The following is a 24434-nucleotide window of genomic DNA, read 5'->3' on the forward strand; positions in this document are numbered from 1 at the left end:
AGCCACTGGCACAACTTGTTTTTAGGAGCTAGAACACAAAGATCATAAGCAACAGCTCTGCAGCCAGGCTGCCTGGCTCCACAGTTTCCTCTCCGTGTGACCTAACATCAGAGGGTCTCATTGCCCTCCTGTGGAAAATGAATGAGGGTCATACTTATGTCCCAGGGTTGCTGTGACGATTAAATGAGTGAACACAAGTGTCTAGAACAGTTCTTGGCTATTAGTACCTACCAGGTGCCCGGGAAAGGTGACTTGTGAGTTGGCTATAGCTCAAGGCTTTGCGGTATTTCTCAGTACTAAGAAAACATAACCAGAGGCTGAAGACACAAGAATTGGAGGTTTCTTATAAATTAAAAAAAAAAAATGCTGACCTGTCAGAGATAACTAGCTGCTTCAGCAGCCTTCAACTGGACAGTCCTAACTACTCCTTGTGGCTTCAGAAGTCAGCTGTTTAGTTCTCACTTAGTACCTTCATTTCATTGGCTTGTGGCTTTTAGCTGCCTGTTAGACATGTTAAGCATGATATCTGGGTATCCAGTGACATAAAGAGACATGACCTCTGCCCTCAACCTGCAGGCTTCCTTTCTGTCCCAGACAGAGGAATTTCTTTCCAGAGAAACCTGTCCAAGCTGGCTGGGGTGGAAGGTCTCTAGAACACCTTCATTACTTCAAGTGTAGTGAACAGACACAGGATTACATGGGCAGTCCCCTGCTGCTCCAGTCTTCCTGACTCAGAATCTGCATTGGAAACCAGATCTCTCAGCTGTGCACTGCAAAGTCTGGACCCATGGCCTACACCTCAGAGCCCTCCCGGGAGTAGATGAGGCTGTTGACCATGCTGAAGTTGTAGAAGGGGCTGCTGAAGGGGTTGCTTTGGCCTCCGCTGGTGCTGGCAGGGAAAGGGCTATAGTAGGAAGATCTCTGGCCACCGCCAGGGCTGAGGCCATTGTTTAGCTGCAAAGTATCTGTGGAAGCCTCGGGAAGGCTGGTAGTGGGGTATGTGTTGTTGGAGGGCAGTGGGGCCCCTTGGATCCCGGGGTGGCGGCTGCTGGATGGGACACGCTGGCTGTTCCCACTGCTGCTGCCATTGCCACCATTACTGCTCAAGGTGCTGAGGTTACTAAAGAAGGTGCTGAGGCACGGGGTGGAGGTGAGCGCAGAGGCTCCTGGGGATGAGGCAGTGCTCTTGGTGCCTTCAGGTGGCTCCGGCGACTGTGAAGGCCTCAGCAGAGAGGAGGGACTGTCTCCCTCAGGCTTCCCCCCAACCCCAGCTCCCAGTCCTGAGGTCAGCCCTTCTTCCGATTTTGGTGTCCTGGCAGCCACTGTGGAGCTGTTGTTGGCCTCTGTGCGGCGCTTGCGCTTCCTACGGAAGTTCCCATTGTCAAACATTTTCTCACAGTTGGGATCCAGAGTCCAGTAATTACCTTTTCCTGAGAAAGGACAAGTTAGAGAAGGAAGCGTTTTAGTCCAGGTTTTCCATGTGCCCTGACCTAGGATGAAGTTTAATTGTGTAAACTAGGCACAATGAGAGGTTAACAAGTATGAAAACTACATGAACCCCCCCCAAAAGGGGGGGGCTGGGAAGGTGGCTCAGTGGTAGAGCGCTTGCCTTGCATGCATAAGGCCCTGGGTTTGATTCCTCAGCACCACATAAGCAGAAAAAGCCGGAAGTGGTGCTGTGGCTCAAGTGGCAGAGTGCTAACCTTGAGCTGAAGAGCTGAAGGACAGCACCCAGGCCCAGAGTTCAGGCCCATGACCGACAACAACAACAAAAAATAAATAATAAAAAAAAAAAAACTACATGAAGCCGGGCGCCGGTGGCTCATGCCTTTAATCCTAGCTACTCAGGAGGCTGAGATCTGAGGATTGCAGTTCAAAGTCAGCCCAGGTAAGAAAGTCCGTGAGACTCAATAAACCAATAAACCACCAGAAAACCAGAAGTGGCACTATGGCTCAAGTGGTAAGTGGTAGAGTGCTAGCCTTGAGCTGAAGAACTCAGGGACAGCGCCCAAGCCCAGAGTTCAAGCCCCACAACTGACCCCCCCCCAAAAAAAAAAAAAAACCAAACCAAAAAACCTACATGAATATGGTCTGCTTATGTCTGGTTTTTTTTTGGGGGGGGGAGTTTTTTTGGGGGGGCGTGCGTCGTGAATATGGTCTGCTTATGTCTTGTTTTTATTTGGGGGGGGGTGAGTGGTATAGGACTTGCATTCAAGGCCTTAGGCTTCCTCTCTATCACTGAGCCATCCACATGTTTAGATCTTTGACTTTAAGTACTTTAAAGTACTCCAGAAAGTGACACTAAGGCCCTGGGGACAATGGAGGCAGGAGGACCTCAGCAAAGTTAATGCCCTACCTGGAAAAATGAGAATAGTAAAGCAGGACACTCTGATTTCAATCTCCAAGAAAGAGAAAGAAAGGAAGGAGGGAGAGAAAGAGAAAGGGAGAGAGAAAAAAAGAGGAAGGAAAAATGGAAGAATAAGGGAGGATGCTTAAACTTTGCTTTGAATCTGGGAAATGCAGAGAAAGGTGCTTAACTTTACTTTTTTTTTTTTTTTTTATCTTGGTTTGCTTTTATCTGCTTGAGAAGGAATCTGAAACAAAGTTGCTCTAGACCCTTCTAACTCCTCCAGGCAGTATCTCCAACTTTAATCTTAACCCTAACTCAATTCCTGAGGCACTTCTAATTAAATCACCTCTCCTCTGGTAGATCCAGGCTACCTGACCTTGCAAAGTCACGGAATTCTGAGGTTACTGAAAACCTCATCACCATTTCTCTTGTAAAACTGGGACAAGTTGGTTGGATGACTGTGAAGCACAAGTGATATCTAGGCATAGTTGCCAGGACACATAGCAAGGAGGGAACACACAGTATTACAATTCTTTTTTGTTGTTGTTATTGGTCGCTGGGCTTGAACTCTGGATCTGAGCACTGACCCTCAGCTCTTCAGCTCAAGTAGCGCTCTACCACTAGAGCCACAGCGCCACTTCCAGTTTTCTGGTAGTTAATTGGAGATGAGTCTCAAGGACTTTACTGCCCTGGCTGGCTTTGAACTATGATCCTCAGATCTCAGCCTCCCTAATAGCTAGGATTATAGGTGTGAACCAAGAGTGACCAGCCGGTATTACAATTCTTATTCCCTAAAAATGCACAACTACCACTGTAGGGGAAGAGGATCACAGTAGATTAAGACAACTTCAATATGATGAAAAAAATATTAACAATTAAAATTCAGTTTTAGCAACTCATGGAATTGCATATATTTGCAATACAAGGAAACTTTTAAGCACCCACATGGTTTCATCTTTTGTCCACTGGGCAAATGCTGGAAACTTATTTCATTCAAGTAATGCTTGACTTCTGTTTAGAAAATGTCCTTCATTATCTACAATTAAGGCAGAAAAGCTGGAAGACTCTATCACCTATTAGCTTTTTTAGCTTCTGGCTATATATATATATATATATATATATTTTGAAGCTTGAAAATTACTTTAAAAAAGCATATGGAGCTGGGCAATATTTCTATGCTTACTTTTCAGATGGGGAAACTCAGATGGTTTCTAAGTAAATATCGGTACCATATTGCAGGTGCCATGCAATTACTATGAACAGGCAGCATTTTAGCGGGCTGGTTCTGACCAGCATTCCTAACTAAACATTGTGGGGTTTTGTTTGTTTTAGATTAGAACACTGTATCTTAGACTGACTTGGAACTAGTGATCCTCCTGCTTCAGCCTCCTGAGGGCTTGGAGTACAAGGGTGCATCTCATACCTGGCCTCTGACTATTGTTGGTTAACTGTCTCCACGAACTAGCATGCACTCACTCTGCAGATAATTGCAGAGAAAAATTATAAACTACCACTTAGGCAATGATACCTGCACCTATCTAGATATGTATATTGGGAGACCTGAGCTACATTTTGTTTTGTTTTTGATGGTCATGGGGCCTGAACTCTGGGCCTGGGCACTGTCCCTCAGCTCTTCAGCTCAAGGCTAGCGCTCTACCACTTGAGCCACAGCACCACTTCCGGATTTTTTTCTGCTTATGTGGTGCTGAGGAATTGAACCCAGGGCCTCAGGCATGCAAGGCAAGCACTCTACCACTGAGCCACTTCCCAGTGGCCCCCTACACAAATTTTTTCTTGCTACCAGTATCGATGAATTTTTTTTAACTCAAAGTAGTACCTATACCAAGTTACATATAGTCTTGGGTGATTTAGAGCCCAAATCAGGAAGTTGTGTCTTCTAGAATGCCATGTCCAATTCACAGATGACTTGAAATATGTCTAATTTAGAGGCAGTTGGGATGGCTCATGCCTGTAATCTTAACACTGGGAGGCTGAGGAGAAGGAGGGCTTGGCATGGACACATGTCTCATACAAGCAGAGAAGAGGAGAAAGAACTAGGAAGGAAGGGAGAAAGGAAGAGAGGGAAGAAAGGAGAAAATGGTGTAAAAATACTATTTTGAAGACTTAATACCAATATAATCCAAGAAAAATCCTATAGTAATTTTAACTTGTTATATTTTATTAGAAATTGTCACCAATATCTTTGTGTGAGAGAGAGAGAGAGAGAGAGAGAGAGAGAGAGAGAGAGAGAGAGAGAGAGAGAGAGAGAGAGCATGCGTGAGCGCCAGCTGTCCTGGGACTTCAACTCAGGACCTGGGTGCTCTCCCAGAGCTTTTCTTGCTGAAGGCTAGCACTCTACCACTTGAGCCAAAGCTACACTTCCGACTTTTTCTTTTTTTTTTTTTTTTGAAGGGAGAGGTAGTTTATCGCAGGTAAGAGTCTCACAGACTTTCCTGCCAGGGCTGGCTTTGAACTGTGATCCTCAGATCTCAGCCTCCAGTAGGTAGGATTACAAGTGCGAGCCACCAGCAGCCGGCTGCCTTTTCAATTTGTGAATGAGGCAACCAGAAAACTTCCGATCCCAAGTGGCTTGCACTAGACAAGAGGCTGGAGGTACAGCTTAGTGTTGAGCACGCATGCACAAGGCTTGGGGTTCCACACCCAAGGCAACAATAACAAAATGCAGAAGGACTTCAGGGATATAAAGTCCTCCTATGCTCGAGTATTGCTATCTAGTATTTACATAAAACCTTAGATTTATGCAACGTGAAGTAAAAGTTTCACTTCCCTTCTCATTTTCCTACTGCAACATCCTCCCTTTCCCTGAGTCCAGCGCTCTTTCAGCAAACCTCCAGCAGTAATCGATTTCTTTTACAGTGAACTTTCCCCTTCCCTCCCCTTCCCTCCCAGGTAAGCAACACAGCCCGACCGACTCTGAAGTCAGTGGACTTAGGTCAGAACGCAGGCGAATTCATGGTCTTTAGTTCTAATGAAGGCACAACCACCACAACTTGGAGAATCCGCCAACGTTCTCCCAGCCCACTGCGGGGAGATTCGTGGGTTTCATGATGCCCATAACCCCATCGTTGAGTCCCCTCTCTCCAGGTACTGGGCACAGCACTGGCTCCACTCGGGATGCCACAGATTCCTACAAATCTGGAGTTGGAGAATGCACCCAGGCGCAGCCCGCCTGGGGTCGACTTTCTCTCAGGTTTTGTGAAAGAGAATCACTTTCTTTTAAACAATCTCCCGCTTAAACCCAAACGCTCGTCCCTGCCTTCACTCCTTCCTCACGCCATCTCCCAAGCATAGGTCTGGTCCTCATGTGGCCGGATGAACATCATCCACAGCCGAAGTGGTCCTAACTTCGTCCCTTTTCTCTAACCTAACTGGCTAGCCACCGGGTCCTCCTTCCAAAGATCTGATCGTCTCCTCGGTTCTCTTCCCCTCACCCTGACTGATTGTTCCTGGAAAACTCATCCGATCTGCCAGGAACCACACACAATCCTCCCTCTCACCCACTCTCCCTCCAAGCAGGTCTGGCGCCCCGTTCCCGCCCGCCCGCGCGCGCGCGCGCGCGTCCTGCTCAGCCCCCGCCGCCCGCACCTGGATCGTCCTCGTCGCGGGGCACCTTCTTGAAGCAATCGTTGAGCGACAGGTTGTGGCGGATGGAGTTCTGCCAGCCGGCCTTGCTGCGCTGGTAGAAGGGGAAGCTGTCGGCTACGAACTGGTAGATGTGGCTGAGCGTGAGTTTGCGCTCGGGCGCGTTCTGGATGGCCATGGCGATGAGCGCCGAGTACGAGTAGGGAGGCCGCACCATCTTCATCAGGTCCTCGCGGCTGGCCATGGACAGCCAGCCCAGCTCACCAGGAGCTGCGGGCCCCGCGGGCGAGGCGGGCGCTGCGGGAGCGGGCTGCGCGAAGGGCCGCTGCGCGCAGCCGAAGGTCCCGGGCGCGGCGGAAGGCTGCAAGAAGGGTCCGGCCGCGGCCCCGGGGGGTGGCGGCGGTGGCGGGGCTCCCAAGTAGGCGGCAGCGGCGGCGGCGGCGGCAGCTGCGGCGGAGGAGGTCGGGGCGCTCACGCTGGGCCCGTTGAGCCACAGGTAGGGGTTGGCGGCGGCCGTCGGCGGCGCCGAGTAGTCCGTCAGTCTGTAGGGCGCGCGGGGGGCCGCGGACGCGCCGGGGGTGGCGGCGGCGGGCTGCGAGTACACGCCAAAGTTGTCGCCGCAGTAGAGGGCCATGTCGGCGGCCGTGGGCGGGTGCGGCGCGGCGGCGGCACGGGGTGAGCGGGGCTGGTCTCGCCACTCGAGCGAGAGCATCCCTTTGGGGGCCAACCCGGTGGGCCCCGATCAGGATCGCGCTCGAAACCCGGGGATCCGGGCTGGAGTTGGGCAGGTGCATACGTCGTTCGTGCGATCTGGCTTCTTATACCCGTGCACTGGGCACTCCTCCGGAGACGGGACGGGACGGGGCAGGGCTGGGCGGGGGCTGGGCGGCGGCCCGCGGGCCTGGGGCTCTCCACGCCCTTGCCACGCCCCACCTGCCGGCGCGCGCCGCAGCCGAGCGCGCCGAGCGCGCCGAGCCCTTGAGCGAGGCGGGACCCAGGGACCCATCTCTGGCCCGATCCCATCCCAGGACACTCCCCCCCCCCTTACCCCACCCCCATACACACATACTCACGCGGGAGGCCCGCACCTCCAGTTTACGGAGAGAAGGGCCCCCTATTCTAGCCCAAGCATTGCTACTCTCATAACACAATAAGATAACATATACTAGAACGAGGACCATCCAAACCCTGCAACCCTTTTTCTAAAAAGTCCACACGATCGTTTGAGGTGCCCAACCCCAAAGGTCTTTCTGCGCCAAGAACTATAGTCAAACCTTTTCGTGATTGAGTTAGGATTTCGTCTTTCCTCTCCCCCGAGCTCTCCTATTCCACCCTACTACATGGGATTTACAGCCCCTTCGGGTACACGCCCTGGGTGCGACCCTTCTCCTGGATTCCGAGATCCCAGCCCCTGAAATCAGCGTTCGAATTTTTCTAACGAAACTGCGTTGGTTCATATTTGAAAAGCACCGGTTCGTTTGAAGGTCGGTCTGCTCGGACTTTTGGTGAGGTTTTGCTGTCTTTTGTAAATTGGACTCTTTCAAAGACATTTAAGTAAGCGGCTTTGGAATTAGCATTTTAAAGTTGAAAGTTTAAGATTATTTAAACTGCTCTGCAGTGTGTGTTTGTGGAGGGAGGGAGGGAGGGAGGGAGAGGGGGGAGAAGAGAAGAGGAGAGAGGAGAGAAGAGAGGGGAGAGGGAGAGAGGGGGGGAGGGAGGGAGGGAGGGAAATTTGCCTTCAATTTTTTAAATGGTGTTCCCCCCCTCCACTTTTAATTTGGCTCCCCACCTGGAAAAACCAACCAACCAACAAAACCAGTAAAATCATGCAATTGTGATTTAAAGCATGGTAACAGCAATAAGAAAACCTGCACTTTCACAATGGAAAGCGTTCATAAACATGTTCTTTAAAAGTGGCAAGTCTGAAGTTCTCATTACGATGGGGGGGAGGGGGGAGAAAAAGGTTCTTTAAAACATCTATTTGTTGATTGAAGATTGACAGTTAAGTTATTTAATAATTTGGAAACAAATTCCATGAGGGATTTATTTTCGTGGTATTAAGTAATTTAACAACTCACCTCTTTAAAAATAATTTTAGCTAGTAAAAATGGGTATGTAAAATGTAGACCTTTGTTCCAATGTAAATATTTGGTCCTCCCCCCCCTCCCCCAGGAAGGAGATTCACTCTATTTCTGGAAAAGGCTGAAAAAATGAATCATGTTTGTCTTGATCATATTTTGTTTAAGGAATCTTGTCTATTCTTAATTTAGGTAAACACTGCTTCCCAACTCCCTTCCCAAAAGGCCTAAAAAGTTTTCTGGTTTTGTTTTGAGATTTCTACTGGGGTGTTAGTAAGAATGACAACTTTGATCCAGGAAACCAGAAAGTAACTTTTAGTATTATAAGGTTGAAATTGAATATTTGTTTGTAAATATAAAAGTCTAAGCTAAAAAAAAGAGTAAATCCCAAAGAAAAGTTGGACACCTAGACGGTAATAAATTACAAAACAACAACACAACTTTGAGGCTATCTTCTCCATAGTAATTGACATTATTAAGATTATACTTTCTTCATCCCTTTGCCAATTACCTTCTGGACATACTTTATAAGTTTACAATTTTTCTTTAGCTGCTAATTCTTAAACCAGTAACTCCAATTTTTTTTGAGTTAGAGTCCAGGGTTGCAGATAATGATTTGTTATTTTGATTTAAAGTTTTATCGAGTAGGGATAGTTTGTTCCTTTAACCATATTTCTTTCATCTTTGGCCACCTTTAGTTTTATTTAAAAAGGGCAGAGCCACCTAGCGACTCTTTACCTCTATTACAACCTACATCCTCTAGGGAATTGGAGGTTACATTTCTCTATTTTCAATGCCATTTTACTTATATAAAGTAAAAACTGAGTATTGTTCATGGCATGCGTTACTTGATGTCAAAATTAAACAATTTTAAATTGCTATTTTAAAATAATCGAACATACTTTTAAAATGTTTGATGCACTTAAAACATGATAAAAAGTGCACTTAGAATGCAAGTGCCTTCGATAATGGTTTTTGCCCTGGTCTTTTCACAAAGTAATACAACCAACGCAATTGACTGATGCATTTATGACTGAAAAACAAAGCGAAGCTGTTACATATTTTCATCACTAGAAAATAAAATACTTGGGGACATCATTAAGCCCAAAGACAGTATCTCACATTTATTTTCCAGTGCCATTTGTAACATTCTGGCTACTTTGAGATGACTGAGCCACAGTGAATTATGATGAATTAGAGTTGGTTTGGTTTTACAATGCTGGGATGAAACCCAGCACCTTATGGACTCTAGGCAAACATTCTACTCCCTCAGCCTGAATATAGTCCTTTGTATAAACACTGTCATGGAATGTAGAATACATTTTGCTTATCAACCTGCAGTATCATAGAAACATTATCATGTTAATATTTGCTAGCAGTTTGATTTATTTCCAGAGAAGAGAACATGTCATATGTATCTTAAGTGGTTGAGCACTAGCCTTGAGCAAAAAAAGCTCAGAAACAATTCCCAGGCCCTGAGTTCAATTCCCAGGCCCTGAGTTCAACCCCCCAGGACTGGCACTAAAAAGAAGGAGGAAGAGGGAGGAGAGGAAGAGGAGGAGGAGGAGGAGGAGGGATTGAAAAGTAGGTGTAGAAACAGCTTGAAACTCTGATTATGAGTGCATAATCTGGGGTTTTTTTGTTTTTTTTTTTTAGGGTCCGGTCGTGGGGCCTGAACTCTGGGCCTGAGCGCTGTCCCTCATCTCTTCAGCTCAAGGCTAGCGCTCTACCACTTGAGCCACAGCGCCACTTCCGACTTTTTTCTTTTTGCTTATGTGGTGCTGAGGAATGGAACCCAGGACCTCAGGCATGCAAGGCAAGCGCTCTACCACTGAGCCACCTTCCCAGCCCATAATCTGGGTTTTACTGCTACTTCGTGGCTCAATGTTAGAATGAGTTTATGCCCCATGATTTCTGTGAGAGAAAGTGATATAGGTGAGGAAAGGCTTGGAACTTTTGGAACTGGATCACTACCTCATACCTTACATGTCATTTCTTTTTCAACTTTGATCACTTCTCATTGTAGAGCTAGTAATGTCATCAGAGGTACAACCTAAACTGCTTCTGTCTCTTAAGTTCATTTGTTCAAAAGCTGCCCTTCCCTTTCAATGCCTTCTCCCCCTTCCCTCCAACTCTTCTCCCCCTCCCCTACCCTCCTTTCTACTCCCTCTCCCTCCTTTGCACTCCCCGCCCTTCTCCCTTCCCTTCCCTTCCCTCCCTCCCTCCCTCCCTCCCTCTCTCCTTCCTTCCTTCCCTCCCTCCCTCCCTCCCTCCCTCTTTCCCTAGTTCCTTTCATCCTTCTTCTTTCTTTTTATTTTTTCTCTTTGGTGACCTGGGGCTTGAACTCTGGGCCTGGGCACTGTCCCTGGGCTCCTTTTGCTCAAGGCAAGCACTCTACCACTTAAGCCACAGGGCACTTCTGGCTTTTTTCTGTGACTAATTGCAGACAAGAGTCTCATGGACTTTCCTGCCCAGGCTGTCATTGACCTGTGATTCTAGTTCTCAGCCTCCTGAGTATCTAGGATTACAGGTTAGAGCCACCAATGCCCCATCTTTAACAATTATTTATATCTTAACTTTGTGTGTGTGTGAGTTGTGAGGCTTGAACTCTGGGCCTGGGTGTTATCCTTCAGTTCCAGCTCAAGGCAAGAACTCTACCACTTGAGCCACAGCACCACTTCAGGTTTTCTGAGTGGTTTATTGAAGATAAGAATCTCACAGACTTTCCTGCTTGGGCTTGCTTTGAACCTCGATCCTCAGATGTCAGCCTCCTGGGTAGCTACGATTACAGGCTTGAGCCAACGTGCCTGACTTCAGTAAATGTTAATCCGAACTCCAGGAAGACCTTTTCCTAGATAAAGCAAGCTTTCCAACAACGTGAGATTTATCTTCTGTTCTAGGATTCCCTTTCTCTTCTAAGACATTAATGTTGATATTAGCCAAATCAGCTTACTCAGCCACCTGGGAGTCAGGGAAGACAAGAAAGTTACAAATACAGTGAGGTAAAATCAAGATCAAATCCAAGGAGACTGATGCTTAAGTTGGCTCAAGCATCACCCATCCACATACCAGCTGACTCCCTCAAGAAGCAAATCTTTTCCCACTGCAAACAGGCACTGGAAATCAAACAAAACATCTGCAGGGATCTATAGGCTAACACATCAGGACTTATGCCTGTAATTCTAGCTACTCAGGAGCCTGAGCTCTGAAGATCACATATCAAAGTTAACCTGGGGCTGGGAATGTGGCTCAGTCAGTGATAGAATGCTTGCCTAGCATGCATGAAGCCCTGGGTTCGATTCCTCAGAACCACATAAACAGAAAAAAGCTGGAAGTGGCACTGTGGCTCAACTGGTAGAGTGTTCAACTTGAGTAAAAGAAGCTGGGGAAGAAAGGAAGGAAGGAAGGAAAGAAGGAAGGAAGAACTAACCTGCGTGGGAAAGTCTTTGTGATTTTTTTTTTTGCCAATTCTGGGGCTTGAACTCAGGACCTGGGCACTGTTCCTGAGCTTTTTTTTTTTTTTACTAAAGGCTAGCCCTCTACCACTTGAGCCACAGTGCCACTTCCAGCTTTTTCAGTTTATGTGGTACTGAGGACTCCAGCCTCCGGCTTCATTCATGCTAGGCAAGCACTCTACCACTGAGCCACATTCCCAGCCCTGTGTGATTTTTATCTCCAATTACCCACCAGAATGTGGGGGTGTGGTGCAAGTGGCAGAGCACCAGCCTTGAGCAAAAAACTAAGGACAGTGTCCAGGCTGTGAGTCAAATTTCCAGTACTGGTGTGCATATGTGTGTGCATATGTATGTATGTATGCACACACATGAGTGCAGGTAAGTGCACATACACACCCAAAAAACCTTCTAATATATCTGGGGATTCTACAGAAGTTCTGTATACTCAATTTAGAAAAAAAAAAATAAGAAAAGGGCTGGGAAGGTGGCTCAGCGATATACTGCTTGCCTTGCATGCATGAGGCCCTGTGTTCGATTCCTCAGCACCACATAAGCAGAAAACTCCAGAAGTGGTGTTGTGGCTCAAGTGGTAGAGCTGAAGAACTGAGGGACAGTGCCCAGGCCCAGAGTTCAGACTCCACAACCTACAAAAAAAATAAAAAGAAAAAAAGAAGAGAAAAAAGAAAGAAAGAAAGAAAGAAAAAAATCAGCTCTAAAGGGCTGTACATCAACAACTCCTTTGACTGAGCAAAGCCTATTACTGTGTGATTCTCATGCTGAGCCCTTAAACCCCATGCCCTTGTTTGTACCACACTGTCCTCCGGTGCTCTGCTTAGGGCCTCTCTCTTGCTAGCATGCCCTTGTTTGTACCACACTGTCCTCCGGTGCTGCGCTTAGGGCCTCTCTCTTGCTAGGGAGGTCCTCTATCGGTTCAGTCAAACCTTCACACTCCAGCCCTTCACACTCTATTTTTTCCTGCTCCAGAAAAGCCTCCCAGTCTTCAGCACTCCTAGGCATGAAAGGAATCCCTTTGCATGTCCTTCCTGCCAGGACTAGATGGTGACTTCCCAGGAACCTTCCCTGCTGGGATTGCAACTCCATCCAGCTCAGATAATAGGTTAGTGTGCTATTCTCCAGTGCTTGGAATCAAACCTCAAGCTACACTATGCAAGTTCCACCTGGGAACCACACTTCTAGCCCCCTCCCTCTTCTTAAAAAATTTCAGGACTTCATCTGTTTTACTTCCTCTCCTTTCTCCTCCATCAGCCCCACCCTCTGGGCCTTGTCCTCTCATCTGCCTTAAACCCTACCAGGAGGGAGGGAGGGAGAGGGAGAGAGAGAGAGAGACAGACAGACAGACAGACAGACAGACAGACAGACAGACAGACATGAAAGAAAAGAGGAAAAGGTGTATGCTTAAATGGCAGAATGCTGCCTAGCAAGCATGAAACTCTGAGTTCAAACGTCAGTACTACAAAAAATAAAAATGAAAGAAGGAAGGAAGGAAGAATGGAAGAGAAGGAGGAGGGAGGGAGGAAGGAAGGAAGGGAAAGATAGGGAAGAAGGAAGGAAAAGGAGTTCTATAAACTGTGGTCTCCCAACCTGTGAATTTAAAGGTGTGAGATATATATATATATATATATATATATATATATATATATATATACACATACATAAATACATACATACATATACATATATACATACATATATACACACACACACACACACATACATATCAGAACTGGGCACTGGTGGCTCACACCTGTAATCCTAGCTACTCAGGAGGCTGAAATCTGAGAATCACAGTCAGTTCAAATCCAGCCTGGGCAGGAAAGTTCATGAGACTCTTATCTCCAAGTAACCCCCCAAAAGCCAGAAGTGGAGCTATGATTGAAGTGGTATAACCTTGAGCACAGAAACTCAGACAATGCCTATACCCTGAATTCAAGCCCTAGGCCTAACACACACACACACACTCCAGAGCAAGATGCTGATAGTGTATATGTACTTCATACATTCCAAAAACAGGTCTACCTCATTTTGTCCAGCAGGCATCTTCTCTTATGGGCTATCCCATATGCATAATCATTTGCATATGGCCATTCTAATAAGTTTCCTCCATATCTGTTGGGCAGTAATTTTGAGTTTACGCATATATATAAATATAGATATATATTAGATATTTTCTTTTTCTTTTTTAGAAAGTAAGGTTTAATTTTATGTAGGATGTCCTACATAAAACCAGCTGGGATTTGCTGGGCCAAATAATATTTAGTAAAATAAAGTAATTAGGGTGGACACTAATGCAATCTGATTATTGTCTTTAGAAGAAGAGAAAATTTGAGCCAGACACTGGTGGCCCACACCTGTAATCCTAGCTACCTTGAAGGATGAGATCTGAAGATCTCTGAAAGCCAGCCCCAGGCAGGAAAGTCCATGAGGCTCTCATCACCAATCAACCCCTCCCCGACCCCCCCACCCCCCACCCAGAGCCAGAAGTGGAGGTGGAGGCTCAGGCAGTACAGTGCTAGCATTGAGCAAAAAAGCTTAGGGACAGCACCCAGGCCCTGAGTTAAAGCCTCAGGATCAGCACACATGTGTGTACATGTGCACACACACAGACACACATAGAAGAGCAAATCTGGACACAGACATATGGGGAGAAAGCTGTGTGGGGACTTAAGAAGGCCACCATCTCTAAGACAAAGAGAGAAACTCTTGGCTTTTAGATGATTACCTTATTTTCATGCCTAAACCAACCCTGCCTTGGAGGCTTCTGAACTGTGATGTAATAAATTCCAACATATGAATTGAAGGTCAGAGAGCACATGAGATTTCTTCAGTGGCTTCATCAATTTACTGGCTGTCATTATATATAAAACCTGTATATATAAACATCAGATATATGTTAGTGACCTAATGGACCTCTTTTTTTTTTTTTTTTTTTCTGTCAGTCATGGGGCTTGAACTCTGGGCCTGGGCGCTGTACCTCAGCTCTTCAGCTCAAGGCTAGTGCTCTACTACTTGAGCCACAGCACCACTTCTGGCTTTTTCTGCTTATGTGGTGCTGAGGAATTGAACCCAGGGCCTCATGCATGCAAGGCAAGCACTCTACCACTAAGCCACTTTCCTAGTCCCCCAGCCTATATACTTTTTTAACCTCAGTGATTTTGACAATGTGAATTTGGGATTAATAATCATCTGGTCGGGCAAGGCTAGTTTCTGGAGGCTCATAAGTGTAATCCTAGATGGTGAGGAGGCTGAGATCTGAGCATCATGGTTTAGAATCAGCCCAGGTAGGAAAGTCCATGAGACTCTTATCTCCAGTTAAGCACCAAAACAGCTAGAAGTAGAGCTTTGGCTCAAGTGGTAGAGCACTAGCCTTGAACAAAAAAGACCAGGGGCAGCATCCAGGCCCTGAGTTCAAGCCCCAGGACCAGCACAAAAAAGGGCAAAACTAATTAGGTGCCCCTGGTAGAAATGTCCAAAATATTCTACCTCTAAAATAATAAACAAAAAGCTGGGCTGAGCTAGGAACTGGTGGCTCATGACTGTAATCCTAGATACTCAGGAGGCTAAGATCTGAGGATTGCAGTTTGAAGCCAGCCCAGGCAGGAAAGTCTGTAAGACTCATTTCCAATTAACCACCAATTAAAGCCAGAGGTGCAGGTATGTATGGCTCAAGTGGTAGAATTCTAGCCTTGAGCAAGAAAGCTCAGGTACAGTATATAGGCCCTGAGTTCAATGACTGGCATGAACACACACAGACACACACAGACACACAGACACACAGACACACAGACACACACACACACACACACACACACACACACACACACACACACACACACCAATTTATACACACATTTTGGTTCCAAGAACCAGTTCTCACCTGGAGCCTTCAGAGGAAGTCACAACAATCCTTGTAAAGGAAGTACTGTACATTTCCCTTCAATCCCATTGGAACCCACTTTCCTCCCCTACTTGCAAACAAAGCTAGGTATAGTCAGACTCCCCTCCCCAAAACTTTCATACCTTGCAGTTTTTACAGGTGCAGTTTATTCTTATTTTTCAAGTTCCTTCATTGGGGGTACTTATAAGAAAATACACAAAGTTAGTAAAAGGCAAACTTGCCTTTCAAAAGATTTTGGCTGGATCATCTGGTCAGACTTTCAGCCTGTTTATTGCTGCTGGGTCCTCAGATGGCAGCTTATACCTCCATTTTCAGAAAGGCATCCTTACTCTCTCCCTGACACAAGTAGCTGAGGGCTTCAGGATAATCGCCTCCTCAATCTTTCTTCACAGCTGGAGGCACCTTGCACACCGAGTGCTCTGCTCTCTCCCCTGGTATCTGAGTATTTCCAGAAGAAACCTGGAGCCTGACTTGGTGTTTGCTTCTGGACTTGAAGGGTGAATGATGACATGATGACCAAGTTTCCTGCTTGGCTCTTCATAAAGAGAAGAAGAACATGGCATTAGCCTCACACCTTTGTCAGGTGCATTTTCACCATTGTTCCTAAATAGGAACGGATTAAGATGAGGATGTTAAGGTGGCAATTTTTTTTTAAAATATATAATTCTCCCTAAGCCAGAAGAGACACTTTTCTTAGAGGGCTGTGGAAAGGAATGCAGGTTGCTGTGTGCTTTGGAAACTTGTTTCAAAACACCTGGAGTGTGTATGCCTAATCCATACTTAACAGTTTCAAAGTGATCTGTGTCTAGTTCTGCAATTGGGACAGGTACGTGAATGTGGGCCTTGGGCTTCTAGAGAATCAAGAGATGTGAAATCTCTTGGGCACTGTTACTCTTTATCTCTTTAAGGAAGTCTTATACTATGTGGAAAATGACCTATGTAACTTGTGTGCAAGGATGGGAGGGGGAAACTGGGGGAAAATGAAGGAAGGGGTGACATTGTCAAAAAAAGAAATGTAGCCGGGCGCCGGTGGCTAATGTCTGTAATCTTAGCTACTCAGGAGGCTGAGATCTGAGGATCTTGATTCAAAACCAGCCCGGGCAGGAAAGTCTGTGAAACACTTATTCCAATAAACCACCAGAAAACTGGAAGTGGCACTGTAGCTCAAGTGGTAGAGTACTAGCTTTGAGCTGAAGAGCTGAGGGACAGCGCTCAGGCCCAGAGTTCAAGCCCCACAACCAACCGGAAAAAAAAAAAAAAAGAAAAGTACTTATTACCTGACTTATGAAATAGTTACTGTGTACAACACCTTAATAGCAGGAAAATAATATTTTTTAAAATATCTATAGAACCATATTGATGAGTATATAGTATATATATTATATTCATAGTGTATCTCTAAATAGTATGTACAACAGTGTATGCTGTATATACAACTATATAGTGCATATGGACACACATACATGATTCATCTATTCACCTACTGATGAACTTGTTATCTGCTTTCAGTTTGGGGCTATTACATATAAGTTGTCTGTGAAGATGTGTTCATAGATCCTCACAGATCTTGAAAAAGGACTACAAAGGCATCCTTAAGCTTGCCATCCAATCACATAAAATATTTAAATGTACACAGGAAAAAGTAAATCAGTGAAGGGAGAAAACAAGGTAAAAACAAAGAGGAGTTAGCATCATTGGTCATTAGAGAAATGCAAATTGCAAGCAAAATGGGATAGCACTTTATACCTAACACAAAGGGTTGACATGATCAAGACTGTGTACATAAAGATGGAACTCTTCTGTGCACCACTGGGAATGGAAATGGTACTGCCATCCTAGAAAAGAGTCTGACCGTTTCTTCAATTTAAGTATGCATCTGTTGTACCAATTCCTAGTATTTACTCAAGATAAAAATGTGGGCCTCAGCCAGGTGCTGGTAGTTCATGCCTGTAATCCTAGCTACTCAAGAGGCTGAGATCTGAGGATCACGGTTCAAAACCAGCCCAGGCAGGAAAGTCTGTGAGACTCTTATATACAAGAAATCACCAGAAAACTGGAAATGGTGCTGTGGCTCAAGTGGTAGAGCGTCAGTCTTGAGCTGAAGAGCTGAGGGACAGGGCCCAGGCCCAGAGTTCAGGCCCCACGACTGGACCAAAAAAAAAAAAATGGGGCCAGGGGTTGCAGCTTAAGCAGTACAACACCTTTCTAGCAAGTACAAGGCCATGAGTTCAAACACTAGTACCATCAAAATATGTTACTGAAAAAAATAATAATAAAAGACAAGCTGTGCTGCTTTGTGTTTAATCAGGCATGTGTGAAGGCATGTGATGAAGAAACAGTTCTCAGGGCAGGGCCCAGCTGGCAAGGACAGAGTCACTTGCTTTGCATTCCCTTTTTTCCTTTTTGTACTAGTCCTGGGGCTTGAACTCAGAGCATGGGTGTTATCCGTGGGCAGACCAGAGCTCTACCACTTGAGTCACAGCTCCACAGCTTTTTTTGGTGGTTAATTAGAGGTAAGAGTCTCACAGACTCTCCTGCCCATACTGGCTTTGAGCCTTGACCATCAGATCTCAGCATCCTGAGTAGCTAGGGTTACAGGTGTCAACCACCAGCACCTGGCTTGGCAGAGGTATCTTCTGTGTCAGCTTTCAGGCTTGTGAGAGAGCAGTGCTACTCTGGCCCCACGAAAATCCAGACTGAACTAATCAGACTACTCATCAGACCTTCAAGCAGGTTCTAGCAACCCATAGATGTATAAGAGGCAGAGAGAGGCTGGATTGCTAAACATCAAGGAAGATTCTCAGACCAGTAAATGCCTGCTGCCACACGCCCCCACTTCATCCCACATCCCCTGCATTTTTAGGGGGAGGGGGCGAGGTGGGGGAAGGTTGTTTTAATTAATTAATTAATTTATGTTTCTCAGTCACAGTCAGTTTCATTTCGAAAACATTAATAAAGTGCTATAAAGACCACAATCATCTAACAACAACTTATTCCTCCTCCTCCTCCTCCTCCTTCTTCTTCCTTCCTCCCTCCTCCTCCTCCTCCTCCTTCTCCTCCTCCTTCTTCTTCTGTTGGTGAACCCTGGGCCTGGGCTCTGCCCCTCAGTCTTCAGCTCAAGGCTAGCACTCTACCACTTGAGCCATAGCACCACTTCCAATTTTCTGGTGGTTAACTGAAGATAAGAGTCTCCACCTTCCTCCCCCATGGTATAACCCCTGCTTTCACTGTACTTGATGTCAGTATAATTTGGAGGGGAAGGGGGAAAAAATCATTTAAATAGGGATACAGGTGGACCCATTGCAACAATGAGATGAACAAGTCATTATGTCGAAAACGAACTTTACAACTTTGGTGTGTGTGTGTGGATTAGGTGGGGAGGGGTGGGGGGTGGGGGGGAGGATGGGAAGGGGAAACAAAGGAGGAGCCTACAATGCTTGATAAGAAATGTACTCATTATCTTGCCCATGTAATGGTAACCCTCTGTACAGTATTTTCACACACACACACACACACACACACACACAAAAGAGTCTCGACCTTTCCTGCCTGAGCTGGCTTTGAACCTCAATCCTCAGATCTCAGCCTCCTGAGTAGCTAGGATTACAGGCATAAGCCACTGGCACCCGGCTCATCTAACTTTTATTATACCTTAATAGAGTTGTCCTAACTTATCAGTTATTGTTAATTTCTTACTAGACCTAGTTTATAAGTTAAAATTTGTTTTTCTTGGGCTGGGAAGGTGGCTCAGTGGTAGAGTGCTTGCCTTCATGCATGAGGCCCTGGGTTCGATTCCTCAGCACCACATAAGCAAAAAGAAAAAAGCCAGAAGTGGTGCTGTGGCTCAAGTGGTAGAGCGCTAGCCTTGAGCTGAAGAGCTGAGGGACAGCGCCCAGGCCCAGAGTTCAGGCCCCACGACCGGACCAAAAAAAAAAACCAAAAAACAAAATTTGTTTTTCTTTTAAATCATTTTGTGGATTAAGGATTTTAACTTAGTGCCTTGAGTTTGTGCTCCAAGCTATTTGTCTTGTATTGTTTTTACTAGTCCTGGGGCTTGAACTCAGGGCCTGGGCACTGCTTCTGAGCTACTTTGCTCAAGGCTAGCACTCTAGCACTTGAGCCATAGTGCCACTTGCAGCTTTTTCTGTGTATGTGGTACTGAGGAATCAAACTCAGGGTTTCAGGCATGCTAGGCAAGCACTCTACCACTAAGTCACATTCCCAGCCCAAGTTATTTTTTAAAACTTAATTTAATTTTATTGTAAAGGTGATGACAAAGAGGTTACAGTTACATGCAGTTACATCAGTTACTCCCCTCTGCATTTTTCTTCCACTTCCCTCATGAACTGGGTCATGCACAGCTAGGATGATAGGTACATGCTACTGCCCCCAGTTTCTATTGGCTAGGATAAAATCTCATGAACTTTTTGCTCAGATTGGCCTCAAACTGTGATCCTCCCAATCTCTGCTTCCTTAATAGCCATGATTTCAGGCATGACCCACCGTGCCTGGTTTGCTGCTGTTGTTCTTATTGTTCTTGGTCTTTTGTTGTTGTTGTTGTTTGTTTGTTTTTGTTTCACTTTTTGTTTTTTTTGCCAGTCCTGGGGCTTGAACTCAGGGCGTGGGCACTGTCCCAAACCTTTCTGTCCTCAAGGCTAGTGCTCTACCACAGTGCCACTTCTAGCCTTTTCTGTCTGAGAAATCGAATCCAGGGCTTCACACATGCTTCAGCCACAGTTCCAGTCCTTGCTTTGTTTTTAAACAGGCTGTGAATAATAAAAGCTGGCCTTTATCATCATCATCATCATCATCATCATCATCATCATCATCATCATCACCACCACCTTTAGTTGTACAAAGGGGTTTAAATTCAATATTTCAGTTTATAAAGTATAATGCATCTTGATGTCACTCTTTCTTGTCTGCCAATCCTATCCACCCTCTCATATTACCCAGGCTAGCCTTGAATTTATAGTCTTCCTGCATCAGCTTCCAAATGCTGAGATTACAGGTGTCTGCCATCACTCCTGGCAAATTATGCCTCATCGTAGGTTTGTATGTAGAGAAAAAAAATACAGTGTATGTAGCCTTCATTATTATCTAAGGCTTCCTCTAGGGAGGACTGAAACAAATTACTGTGGACAAAATAGGAACATTTTATGAAATAAATAAGTAGTTAATCCCAAGGAGATAAAATAAATAGTTAATCCCATAGAAACGGAATGGAATAAATCCTCTGAAGCAATGTTAATCAAAGTAACTGGTCCACAAGCTATTTCTTATTAGTCTGCCCTAAAATAAGGAGATTGTACTGGAAGGTAAGCCAATGGCATGTTCCTTTAATTGAGAACGTCTTGCTTTGAATTGTTTCATAGATATATGATTTTAACTGAAAGAAGAGCTTACTTGCCTGTCTGGTTTTAGCTTCTGAGCTTGCTCCTCATAGACTGATAAGGAAGAGGATGCAGAATCAAGTTGGCAGGCCTCATTTTATGTGGCTCTGCTAACTTTCAGTATGAGTGCAAGAGGGAGCCTGATTAATTCTGAAAGTATATGCATGCATTTCCTGGAATTAATGACAACTACTATTTGGCTACAAGGCAAGCCAGTGTATTCCTGGAAATTGCAAAGATGAAAGCACTTCATAAAACACATTCATCTAAAAATTAAAACAAATTTATTAAAATTAACTGTAAAGCATATTGGAAATGATAAAGAATTAACATTTGATTAATAATTGTATAGTAAGTATCACAGTGCTGGAAGAATATCAATACCAAACTTCACACTCTACTACAAAACCATAGTAATCAAAACAGCTTGGTACAAGAAGAGACCTCAGGACCAATGGAATAGAATTGAAAACCCAGAAATGAACCCACAGACCTATAGCCACCTAATTTTCGATAAGGGAGCTAAAAAAATAGAATGGAAGAAAGACAGCCTCTTCAGTAAATGGTGCTGGCAAAATTAAACACCTATAGAAAACTAAAGCTAGATCCTTATATATCACCCTGTACCAGAATCAACTCCATATGGATCAAAGACCTTGAAGTCAAAGCAAACACCCCGAAAACATTACAGGAAGGAATAAGAGAAACTATAGGGGTCCTTGGCACAGGCCAAAATTTTCTTAAAAGAGACCCAGAAACACAACAAATCAAAGAAAGGTTGGACAAATGGGATTGCATGAAATTGCAGAGCTTCTGCATGGCAAAGGACATAGCTAGCAAGATCAATAGAAAGCTCATGGATTGTGAGAAGATCTTCACTAGCCATACAACGGATAAGAGTCTCATATCTAAAATATACTTGTAACTCAAAAAATTAAATCCCCCAACAACAAATCCTCAAAGAAACAACTGCCCAATTAATAAATGGGCTAAAGACTTAAAGAGAAACTTCTCTGAAGAGGAAATAAGAATGGCCAATAGACACATGAAGAAATGCTCAACTTCTTTAGCCATAAAAGAAATGCAAATCAAAACAACGTTGAGATTCCACCTCACCCCAGTTAGAATGGCTATAATCAAGAACTCTACCCTGGTACTGGTGGCTCATGCCTGTAATTCTAGCTACTCAGGAGGCTGAGGTCTGAGGATCACAGTTCAAAGCTGGCCTGGGTAGGAAGTCTGTGAGACTCTTATCTCCACTCAGAAAACGGGAAGTGCTGCTGTGGTACAAGCAGTAGAGCACTCGCCCTGAGTTGAAGAGTGCAGGGACAGCTCCCAAGCCCAGAGTTCAAGCCCCAGGACGAAAGAAAGAAAGAGAGAAAGAGAGAGAGAGAGAGAGAGAGAGAGAGAGAGAGAGAGAGAGAGAGAGAGAGAGAGAGAGAGAGAGAGAGAGAGAAAGGAAGGAGAAATCTAATAACAACAGATGCTGGAGGGGATGTGGCAAAAAGGGAACCCTACTACATTGTTGGTGGGAGTATAAATTTGTTCAACCACTCTGGAAAGCAGTTTGGAGGTTCCTCAAAAGACTACACGTAGAGCTCCCCTATGACCCAGCAATCCCACTTCTGGGTATTTACCCAAACAATCACAAACAAGGTCACACTAAAGCTACCAGGACAACTATGTTTATCGCAGCATTATTCACCATAGCTAAGATATGGAACCAACCCAAATGCCCCTCAGTAGATGAATGGATCAAGAAAATGTTATATATATATATATATATATATATATATATATATATATATATACACACACACACATATATATGTATATATGAATTTTATGTCTCCATCAGAAAGAATGACATTACCCCATTTGTTAGGAAATGAAAAGACTTGGGAAAAATTATATTAAGTGAAGTAAGCCAGACTCAAAGAAACACAGATCCCATGGTTTCCCTTATCTGCAATAACTAGTATATGTCTAGGACAAGCAGAAAAGGTCAAAAGCTATGTATATATGACCATATAACCTGATGCTAAGTGAAATGAACCCCAAGATAGGGACACAATAAATTTTATCTTTCTTGTTCTTTTTAATGTACTTATAATGTACTATGTGATTTTTGTTGTTGTTGTTTCTTTTTTGTTCTTCCCCCATGGTATAACCCCTGTTTTCACTGTATTTGATTCTGGTGTCCTGCATCTTGTCTATACATTTTTCTAATTTGGGAAGGGGAAGCGAAATAACAAAATGCTGAAATAAGGATACAGGATGACCATTGTAACAATAAGATACACAAGACACTATGTTGAAAACAAACTTTACAACTTTGTGGGGCGGAAGTGGATGGCGAAGGGGAGGAGGAGTTGGGGAGGTGGGGAGGTAAGGGATGGTAGGGGAAAAACAAAGGAGGGGATAACAATCCTCAATAGTAAATGGATTCATTACCTTGCTCACGTAACTGTAACCCCTCTGTACAACTTTTTTTTTTTTTTTGGTCTGGTCGTGGGGCCTGAACTCTGGGCCTGGGCGCTGTTCCTCAGCTCTTCAGCTCAAGGCTAGCACTCTACCACTTGAGCCACAGCTCCACTTCCGGCTTTTTGCTTATGTGGTGCTGAGGAATCGAACCCAGGGCCTCGAGCATGCAAAAGCAAGTGCTCTACCACTGAGCCACCTTCCCAGCCCCTGTACAACATTTTTACAATAAAATATATTTTTAAAAAGTAAGTGTCACAGTATTTTTACTTATTGGTCTGGAAGAATAAACAAAATTCTAACTGACTTGATTTATATCATCGCTTTCCTTTTCTGAATATTTAAATAAGAATCCAAAAGGAATTTTATGAACATCGTTGTCCTATCCTGTGTGTGTGTGTGTGTGTGCGCACTGTATTTATTAAGCATTGCAGTATCACCTGCTTTCAGGCTATATAACAATTAGAGACAATATTTCCACCAGCCTTGCAAGAGATCTATGGCAGATAAAATAAAGCTTCCCCAAATATATTCATATCCTTATCTTGAATATGTGGACATGCTATTTCACTTTGCAGTAACCAAATTAAAGATTCTGGGAAAGGCCCATTGTAATCACAAGAGACCTTTGGCGAGGAAGCCAGAAGAATCAAAATCAGAAAAAGGAAATTGGCAGCAGAAGCAGAGATTGGAGGGATGAGATCTGAAAATGGAGGAGGGGGCCATGACCCAATGAATGCTGGTGACCACTAGAAGGCTGGAAAAGGCTGGGAACAGATTCTCACCTGAAGCCTCCAGAAGGAACATGCCCTGAAGACACCTTGGTTTTAGGATTTCTGATCCTCAAAGTGTAAGACAACAAACCTGTGGGAGTTTTTTCGTTTTTTGTTGGTGGTGGTGGTTGTGGAGCTTGAACTCTGGGCCTGTGCACTGTCCCTGCACTCTTCAGCTCAAGGCAAGTGCTCTACCACTTAAGCCACAGCGCCACTTCTGGTTTTCTGAGTGGTTTATTGGAGATAAGAGTATCATGGACTTTCCTGCCCGGACTGGCTTTGAACCACGATCCTCAGATCTCAGCCTCCTGAGTAGCTAGGATTATAGGTGTGAGCCACTGGTGCCCAGCTGTGTGTGTGGGAAGCGGGGGGTTAAAATTTCTTT

The 24434-nt window shown here is 44.9% G+C and overlaps 1 protein-coding gene across 1 annotated transcript; it reads right to left on the minus strand.

Annotated features, from left to right (window-relative positions):
- Positions 1-792: 792 nt before the first annotated feature.
- On the minus strand, positions 793-6587 carry Foxi3 (forkhead box I3). Its single transcript, XM_070019569.1, has 2 exons — positions 5957-6587; positions 793-1430 (listed from the first exon to the last, which is right to left on the minus strand). The coding sequence occupies exons 1-2, from the start codon at positions 6585-6587 to the stop codon at positions 793-795; spliced, it is 1269 nt and encodes a 422-aa protein (XP_069875670.1).
- Positions 6588-24434: the final 17847 nt, after the last annotated feature.

This window comes from Dipodomys merriami, unplaced genomic scaffold, assembly GCF_024711535.1.
Source record: "Dipodomys merriami isolate MVZ:Mamm:240054 unplaced genomic scaffold, mDipMer1.0.p SCAF_136, whole genome shotgun sequence".
NCBI classification, from domain to species: Eukaryota; Metazoa; Chordata; class Mammalia; order Rodentia; family Heteromyidae; genus Dipodomys; species Dipodomys merriami.

Bases quoted from the DNA above. Each gene is read 5' to 3' on its own strand.
- Foxi3 (XM_070019569.1), bottom strand. From the start codon at position 6,587: ATGGCCCTCTACTGCGGCGACAACTTTGGCGTGTACTCGCAGCCCGCC. The intron at 1,431-5,956 runs GTGCGGGCGGCG...GTCCTTTCTCAG, and splicing joins CCGCGACGAGGACGATCCAG to GAAAAGGTAATTACTGGACT.